This window comes from Podarcis liolepis, assembly GCF_965112155.1.
Source record: "Podarcis liolepis genome assembly, contig: HAP1_SCAFFOLD_313, whole genome shotgun sequence".
Taxonomy (NCBI): domain Eukaryota; kingdom Metazoa; phylum Chordata; class Lepidosauria; order Squamata; family Lacertidae; genus Podarcis; species Podarcis liolepis.
The window spans coordinates 2542-12085 of NW_028148812.1; the positions used below are offsets into that span (position 1 = coordinate 2542).

At 42.3% G+C, this 9544-nt stretch overlaps 1 protein-coding gene across 1 annotated transcript; it reads left to right on the top strand.

Annotated features, from left to right (window-relative positions):
• Nucleotides 1-1192: 1192 nt before the first annotated feature.
• LOC310699042 (vomeronasal type-2 receptor 26-like) lies at nt 1193-8936 on the top strand (the record flags this gene model as incomplete). Its single annotated transcript, XM_083520641.1, has 4 exons — nt 1193-1978; nt 2480-2707; nt 7416-7542; nt 8314-8936. Coding segments are annotated over 4 exons (1764 nt in total), but the record flags the coding sequence as incomplete, so codon positions are not given.
• Between the last annotated feature and the right edge of the window lie 608 nt (nt 8937-9544).

Genomic DNA, 9544 nt, shown 5'->3' on the forward strand with positions numbered 1-9544 from the left:
GTGTGTTCTATTTCAACAGCAAGTTATACATTCTTGACAAATTTTTAGCATTAGGTTCTAGCAGTTCTGTTTCTAATTTTGATTTTTCCACCTGGAAGCCAATTTTCCTGTCCTGTTTGTAAACTTCCATTATTTGATAATAATGGAGCCAGTCTCGTACTTTATCTTTCAATTTCTCCAAACTCTGTAGTTTCAGTTTATCTCCCTCTTGTTCCAAAATTTCCTAATATTTTGGCCATTTGGCTTCCATATTGAGCTTTTTCACGGCTTTAGCCTCCATTGGCGACAACCACCTTGGGGTTTTGTTTTCCAACAGATCTTTGTATTTAATCCAAACATTATATAATGCTTTCCTGACAATATGATTTTTAAAAGATTTGTGAGCTTTAACCTTGTCATACCATAGATATGCATGCCATCCAAATACGTTATTAAAACCTTCCAGATCCAAAATATCTGTATTCTCGAGGAGCAACCAGTCTTTCATCCAGCAGAAAGCTGCTGATTCATAGTAAAGTTTAAAGTCTGGCAGGGCAAATCCCCCTCTTTCCTTTGCATCCGTTAAAATTTTGAATTTTATTCTGGGTTTTTTGCCCTGCCAGACAAATTTCGAAATGTCTTTCTGCCACCTCTTGAAACAGTCCATCTTATCAAAAATCTGCAATGCTTGAAATAAAAATAACATTCTAGGCAATACATTCATCTTAATAACAGCGATTCGGCCTAACAAGGAAAGCTTCAAATTTGACCATATTTCTAAGTCCTTTTTAACTTCTGTCCAGCATTTCTCATAATTATCTTTTAATAAATTCACATTCTTGGATGTCATGTTAATCTCCAAGTATTTCACCTTCTTAACCACAGTCAGCCCTGTTTCATTCTGGAACCTCTCCCTTTCAATAGCTGTTAAGTTTTCCTCCAATACCTTAGTTTTTTGTTTATTCAACTTGAATCCTGCAACTTGACCAAATTCTTGAATTAGTTCTAAAACCCTTTTCGTACTAGTGTCCAGTGGTGTATACTTACAAAAGTAAGACCAGGTGGATAACTACCACAATACAAAAGTGTTCTTTCTAGGAACAAATGGATGGTTTTCGGATTCCTAAAAAGAGAATGCCTTTCTCTTTAGCTCAGCTATGGCTCCTTGGATCCAGGGCTGAGTGACCAAAAGCGCTTCCCTTCCTTCTTCCAAATGGTCCCCAATGAAGAAGCTCAGTATGGTGGCATTGTCTGGCTACTCAGGAAGTTTGGGTGGAACTGGATTGGTCTCCTTGTTTCAGATGATGACAGTGGAGAAACCTTCCTTCGTACTCTCAGACCAAGGCTTTCCCAGAATAATCTTTGCATTTCTTGGACACTGGTGATCCCACTGGTGACAATATTTTTACCTAATGAGCTTCTTCAAGAAAAATTGAGACCAATCATGTTTGTTCTCACACGGCAGCAAATGAATGTGATTCTTGTCTATGGAGACAGTCAGTCTCTAGAGGCTTTGAGACTGGTTTTAGTCTACCGTGAGTTTTTCTCTATGTACCCATTGGAGAGGGTGTGGATTACAACAGCTCAGTGGGATTTCACTGCAGTGCTGGTTGGAGGCAATTTTCCTTCCATATCCTTCAATGGCACTTTGTCATTTACACTCCATTCAAATCCAGTTCCTGGGTTTCAGGACTTTCTACAGACCATAAATCCATGGCAACCAAATCTGTATTTCATCCAGCAGTTCTGGGCCAGTGCATTCCTCTGTTCATTCCCAGATCACAATCAAATTGTGGCAACTCAGGAACCCTGCACTGGGGAGGAGAAGCTGGAGAAACTCACTGCACCCGTGTTTGAAATGGAAATGACCAGCCAGAGCTACACCATCTACAATGCTGTCCATGCAGTAGCACATGCTCTCCATAGCATGTATTCCTCAAGAACCAAACAGAAAATACTGGGTGAGAAATGGAGACAGCAGAAAGTTCAGCCCTGGCAGGTACTGTCAACTACTCTCCCCAATGTTAGAAGGAGAAGAGTTATTCTTACTGATTCATATGTTTCACAGCTGAGCCCTGGCATGGAGGAGAGGCCTTGGGGATTTTCACTGCTGAGCTCTATCATAGGGAGGGACTTGATCTCAGTGAAAGACCAAATGCATTGCAAGCTGCATATTCAAAGTTTGTTAAATTAATCTATCCCAGGATTCTCTTACTTGGAGCTGCACAAGGGCCCGGAGTGTCCTCTGTTATAAGAACTGGGTTGAAACCTCAAATGTATGCCATATAGCACTGTGGCAATTTAGAGTAGACAGCTCTGGGCTACAGAGAAATGGCACATGGCAGTTTCACATGTTAATGGGGGAATTTTTTTTTTGAAGTACCTGGTATATATGATAAAATGTACTAAGAATCCAAAGGTCCACTTGTCAAATGGAAAAGAGAGAGTGTATTAGCCTACAAGGTCTGTTTCTCTCCCCCCCCCCCCCCCCGTAATCTAGCTCCACTCGTTCCTGAAGAACATCCACTTCAACAACAGTGCTGGGGAAGAAATCTCTTTTGATGAGAAGGGGCAGCAGGCAGGTGGCTATGATCTCCTCAACTTGGTCACATATCCCAATGAGTCCTTCCGGAGAGTCCGAGTGGGGAGGGTGGACCCTCAGGCCCCCCCAGGAAAAGAGTTCACAGTGGATGGAAGTGCCATTGCATGGAATCCCAAGTTCAAGCAGGTGGGTGGGACTATTTCTTGTTTTAATCATCATCCATTAACATCTTTTCTGAGAAGATCAGGTGATCCAGGAAAACAGAGATGGCTACAAAGGAGAAGTGTGAGGTTAGAAGCTCTGGTACTCACGGATGAAATACTGTTTTTGTTTCTTTTGTTCAGATTTGTTGATCCAGAGCTAGTCTGAAGCTAATTTGGAGCTCAGGGTTAAGAACAAGGTATTTCTGAGTAAGGAATCTGCCAGTGTTTAAAGCTCTTGAAAACGGACTGTTGTCCTCCAAAATGCGTTGTTGGCAACAATCTCTGCCAGGCGGAGCCCAAATAGAAAGAAACTCATCCACCACCTGAATTGTGTGATCACTAATGTTGATGGATGGAGTGCCAGTGATATCCTGTCCCAGGATGTTGGTCTCCATCAGGCTGATGGTGAGGCCAAACTCCATGCATGCTTGGCCATCTTTTTTTGGTTTTTTTTAAAATAAATCTTTATTAATTTAAAATACAATCATACAATAAAGGTTTTGTTGTTTTTGTTTAGTCGTTTATTCATGTCCGACTCTTCGTAACCCCATGGACCAGAGCACGCCAGGCACTCCTGTCTTTCACTGCCTCCCACAGTTTGGTCAAACTCATGCTGGTAGCTTCAAGATCACTATCCAACCATCTCGTCCTCTGTCGTCCCCTTCTTGTGCCCTCCATATTTCCCAACATCAGGGACTTTTCCAGGGAGTCTTCTCTTCTCATGAGGTGGCCAAAGTATTGGAGCCTCAGCTTCACGATCTGTCCTTCCAGTGAGCACTCAGGGCTGATTTCCTTAAGAATGGATAGGTTTGATCTTCTTGCAGTCCATGGGACTCTCAAGACTCTCCTCCAGCACCATAATTCAAAAGCATCAATTCTTCAGCAATCAGCCTTCTTTACGGTCCAGCTTTCACTTCCATACATCACTCTTGGGAAAACCATAGCTTTTACTATACAGACCTTTGTTGGCAAGGTGATGTCTCTACTTTTTAAGATGCTGTCTACGTTTGTCATTGTCATTGCTTTTCTCCCAAGAAGCAGGCGTCTTTTAATTTCATGGCTGCTGTCATCATCTGCAGTGATCATGGAGCCCAAGAAAGTAAAATCTCTCACTGCCTCCATTTCTTCCCCTTCTATTTGCCAGGAGGTGATGGGCCCAGTGGCCATGATCTTCGTTTTTTTGATGTTGGGCTTCAGACCATATTTTGCGCTCTCCTCTTTCACCCTCATTAAAAGGTTCTTTAATTCCTCCTCACTTTCTGCCATCAAGGTTGTATCATCTGCATATCTGAGGTTGTTGATATTTCTTCCGGCAATCTTAATTCCGGCTAGGGATTCATCCAGCCCAGCCTTTCGCATAATGAATTCTGCATATAAGTTAAATGAGCAGGGAGACAATATACAGCCTTGTCGTACTTGTTTCCCAATTTTGAACCAATCACTTGTTCCATATCCAGTTCTAACTGTAGCTTCTTGTCCCACATAGGGATTTCTCAGGAGACAGATGAGGTGATCAGGCACTCCCATTTCTTTAAGAACTTGCCATAGTTTGCTGTGGCCAACACAGTCAAAGGCATAGTCAATGAAGCAGAAGTAGATGTCTTTCTGGAACTCTCTAGCTTTCTCCATAATCCAGCGCATGTTCGCAATTTGGTCTCTGGTTCCTCTGCCTCTTCTAAATCCAGCTTGCACTTCTGGGAGTTCTCGGGCCACATACTGCTTGAGCCTTCCTTGTAGAATTTTAAGCATAACCTTGCTAGCGTGTGAAATGAGTGCAATTGTGCGGTAGTTGGAGCATTCTTTGGCACTGCCCTTCTTTGGGATTGGGATGTAGACTGATCTTCTCCAATCCTCTGGCCACTGCTCAGTTTTCCAAACTTGCTGGCATATTGAGTGTAGCACCTTAACAGCATCATCTTTTAAACTTTTAAATAGTTCAGCTGGAATACCATCACTTCCACTGGCCTTGTTATTTGCAGTGCTTTCTAAGGCCCATTTGACTTCACTCTCCAGAATGTCTGGCTCAAGGTCAGCAACCACACTACCTGGGGAAGGATCCATATCCTTCTCGTATAATTCCTCTGTGTATTCTTGCCACCTCTTCTTGATGTCTTCTCCTTCTGTTAGGTCCTTACCACTTTTGTCCTTTATTATGGTAATCTTTGTACGAAATGTTCCTAAATTAACCACAAAAGGGGGGGGGGGAGAAGAAAGGAGAAAAAAAGGGATTCGTCACCTCAAAAAGGGCGAAAAGGAGTTTAAAAGCAACAAGAAAAGAAAAAAGGACAATTAAAAGAACCAAATATTTATACAACATCATGTCTTTTGCAATAAAGTTTTCTGTAAAAGACTTCCAATCGTTCTCATTATACTTTTTCTATTGTCTTGAATTAGTTGCACAGTTTGTTTTATATCTTTTTCCATATATTCCTCTAAGATGTTTATTCCATTATTTATTGTACACAAATATCATTCAATTCTGCTATGATGGTATCATTTTTACAATATAGTCTTATATATTCCTTAAATATTTCCCATTCTCCGTATACTTTTTGATTTAAGGCTCCCCTGATTTTTTCGGTAAGCATTGCTAATTGGAAATACTCTATCATGAGTGTTTGCCAATCTGTTATTGTTGGTGTTGTTTCACATTTCCAACTTCTGGCTACAAGTATTCTTGCAGCCGTGATTGCGTACATAAACAGTGGTCTTGTGTTTTGCTTGATTTCTATTGGCAATATTCCTAATGGGAAAATCTCCAGCCTTTTTTTGATTGTAAGTTTAAATAATTTCGTAAATTCGTCATATATGTTATTGCAAAATTCATTTAAAATTATGCAGCTCCACCACATGTGATAGTAAGACCCTATTTTGGGGATGAAAGCATCCATGCTAAGGAAAGGGCTAATGCTCAGAAGACTATTGAACACTGTGCTGTCATAGGCCTGAGGTAGTTGTTTGATGGATTGAATTTATATACCTCCCTATACCCAGAGGTCTCAGTATGGTTCCCAGAACAAGATCAACGTATAAAACCACAAAATACATAACAAATACATACATAATGACTGACTGAACCCAAAGGGTGCTCATCAATGGTTCCTCTTCATCCTGGAGAAGAGTGACTAGTGGGGTGCCACAGGGTTCTGTCTTGGGCCCGGTCTTATTCAACATCTTTATCAACGACTTGGATGATGGACTCAAGGGCATCCTGATCAAATTTGCAGATGACACCAAACCCCAGAGGACAGGATCACACTTCAAAACGACCTTGACAGATTAGAGAACTGGGCCAAAACAAACAGGATGAATTTTAACAGGGAGAAATGTAAAGTATTGCACTTGGGCAAAAAAAATGAGAGGCACAAATACAAGATGGGTGACACCTGGCTTGAGAGCAGTACATGTGAAAAGGATCTAGGAGTCTTGGTTGACCACAAACTTGACATGAGCCAACAGTGTGACACGGCAGCTAAAGAAGCCAATGCAATTCTGGGCTGCATCAATAGGAGTATAGCATCTAGATCAAGGGAAGTAATAGTGCCACTGTATTCTGCTCTGGTCAGACCTCACCTGGATTACTGTGTCCAGTTCTGGGCACCACAGTTCAAGAAGGACACTGACAAGCTGGAACGTGTCCAGAGGAGGGCAACCAAAATGGTCAAAGGCCTGGAAAAGATGCCTTATGAGGAACGGCTAAGGGAGCTGGGCATGTTTAGCCTGGAGAAGAGGAGGTTAAGGGGTGATATGATAGCCATGTTCAAATATATAAAAGGATGTCACATAGAGGAGGGAGAAAGGTTGTTTTCTGCTGCTCCAGAGAAGCAGACACGGAGCAATGGATCCAAACTACAAGAAAGAAGATTCCACCTAAACATTAGGAAGAACTTCCTGACAGTAAGAGCTGTTTGACAGTGGAATTTGCTGCCAAGGAGTGTGGTGGAGTCTCCTACTTTGGAGGTCTTTAAGCAGAGGCTTGACAGCCATATGTCAGGAGTGCTCTGATGGTGTTTCCTGCTTGGCAGGGGGTTGGACTCGATGGCCCTTGTGGTCTCTTCCAACTCTATGATTCTATGATTCTATGATAATGCATAATGAAAATAAAAAACCCAATAGCCCCACCAAAAAACCCTGTACATTTTAAGAGGGAATAGTTATGCCAATTTCTACAGCTATGGCAGTTCTGAGCAGTCTAAACAGTTAGAGCAGCAGGAATGTTCTCTTGTGCTGCTGTCAGTCTGTAACAGTATTTATCATAGATTAAAATCTATGTAAGATGTATTAGCAATGTAAGTAACACCTACCTGCATTGTATAGTTTAATCTGAAAGTTCAAGTACATTTGGTAAGAAGGAGAAGCAGCACCTGCTGCCAGCTCCTTATTTCAGCTCTGCTCTCCCTCCAGGAGGGAATCAGCATTGGGTTATGAGGAATCAATCAAGAGGGAGAAGGTTGGCACTAGCTTCTCTTTGCCATTCAGACATGTGCTGGGCTGGCCAAATGGTTAAGTGACAGCACAAAGCATCTTTATTGGAGGGCCTGATGCTTGCCCAGGGAGCAAATGCTTGACAGCCATCCTCTAATTTCAGTCCTGTGACCTTTCTACCGCAAAGCGGACATAGAGGACAATAAGAGTTATGTAGAGAAACAAGCTTATTCCATTCAAAATCCCTTGCTTGTCATTACCATTAGATGCTGCCCATTTCCACCTGTGTTGAGAGCTGCCACCCTGGACAGAGTATGTTTCCACAGCAGAGAAAGCAAATCTGTTGCTATGACTGTGTTCAGTGCCCTAAAGGGAGGATTTCCATCCAGAAGGGTAAGTGAAGGAACCCAAGTCAACTGGAATTCTTCCTATCCAACTTTGACATTCATTTCTTAGTCTTATTATGTCTGCTTATTTTCTGTCATAGATCCCAAGCACATGTGTTTATATGTTACTGGTACATATTGTCCTTTCCTTTCTCCTCCCCTTTGGATAGCCATTCAAGAGTATATTGTGTGAAATAACGTCCACATGGGAGTAACCACCATTGAAATCAGGATGACATACATCTGGGAAGAAATAATTAGGATTGCACTCCATAGATTCCCTTTTTGTCAACATTGAACCTGCAGCCAATCAATTTTCATCTTCTGTGATTAACAACTAGTGAACAATTTTCTCTATTGTATCCCCACTATTTCAGTCCTTAGGCACAATTATTTCTTGTCAAATATAGACTTTCCCTGTGAGCAAATGACAGGCGACCTGGCTGTTTCATCCACTCCCAAATTCAATTATGGAAAGTGCAAAAAAGAAACACTTGGGCCAGAAGCCTTGAAATGCAAAGACATGGGGCTGGATGGAGAGATAGGCATGTTTAAGGGGGAAAGACTGAAATCAATCAGTATACTCTAACCATGACAGATAAATATGAATGGATTGATTAGTACAGCTTAGATGCTCATGGAGGAACCTTCACTTAGTTGTGAAAGTAGACTTTGGTTCATCAGCTCAGTAATATGTTTTGTGTACAGCATAACAGACGGTATCAAGATTAATAAGTATTGCTTCATGAAATTCTAAAAGCATGCTTCTCATTTTCAGATGCAGATCAATGTGAGAAATGCCCCGATGATCACTACCCAAATGCCTTTCAGGACCAATGTATTCCGAAAAAAATAAGCTACCTATCCTATGAGGAGCCCTTGGGGGCAATTCTGGCCTCCTTGGCTCTCCTGCTTTCTCTGGTCACAGTTGTTGTGATGGGGACCTTTGGTCTGCACTGGAACACTCCCATTGTCAAAGCCAACAACTGGGGCATCACCTGCACCTTGCTCTCTTCTCTGCTTCTCTGCTTTATCTGCTCCTTCTTATTCATTGGCAGGCCTACAAAGGTGACCTGTGTCTTGAGGCAAACCGTCTTTGGCATCGTCTTCTCCATTGCTGTTGCTTGTGTGTTAGCCAAAACCCTCACTGTGGTTCTGGCATTCATGGTGACCAAGCCTGGGAACAGCCTGAGGAAATGGCTTGGGAAGAGGCTGGCAGGATCCCTTATCACCTTCTGTTCTCTCATTCAAGCTGGCATCTGCCTTGGGTGGCTGGCATCCTCTCCCCCATTCCCAGAGTTTGACCTGCACTCCCAGGATGGGCAGATCATAGTGCAGTGCAATGAACGCTCCGACATCATGTTCCACCTTATTCTCGGCTACATGGGTCTTTTGGCCATTGTGAGCTTCTCTGTGGCTTTCTTTGCCAGGAAGTTGCCTGATACTTTCAATGAAGCCAAGTTGATTACCTTCAGCATGCTGGTCTTCTGCAGTGTTTGGCTGTCCTTTGTCCCCACTTATCTGAGCACCAAAGGGAAATACATGGTGGCTGTGGAGATCTTCTCCATCTTGGCCTCTACTGCTGGCTTACTGGGTTGCATCTTCCTCCCCAAAATCTACATCATTATATTTAGACCTGAGATGAACAGTAGAGAGAGGTTAGTAAGGAAGAAGGATGACCATAGTTGAGAGGGTGAAAGAGATGCCGTTAGCCAGGGACCTTATGTTCTGGCAAGGAGATGTTATTTCCTTTGTTTTTATTTTGATCATCATTTCTTTGTTTGCATGTTCCATGTGCCATCCAAGGAGTACATAACTCTCCCTCTCTTGCTATTGTTTTCTCAAAAACTCTGTGAAGAAGCTTAGATTTTAGAGATGCCATCTTCCCCATGGCTGAATGGGGATTTCAACCCTAGTTTCCCAGGGCCTTACACAACACACTCATCACTACACATTAAGCTGGGGCCATGGGGAATTTTTGCTTCTTTTGTAAACTTTGCTAAATATCT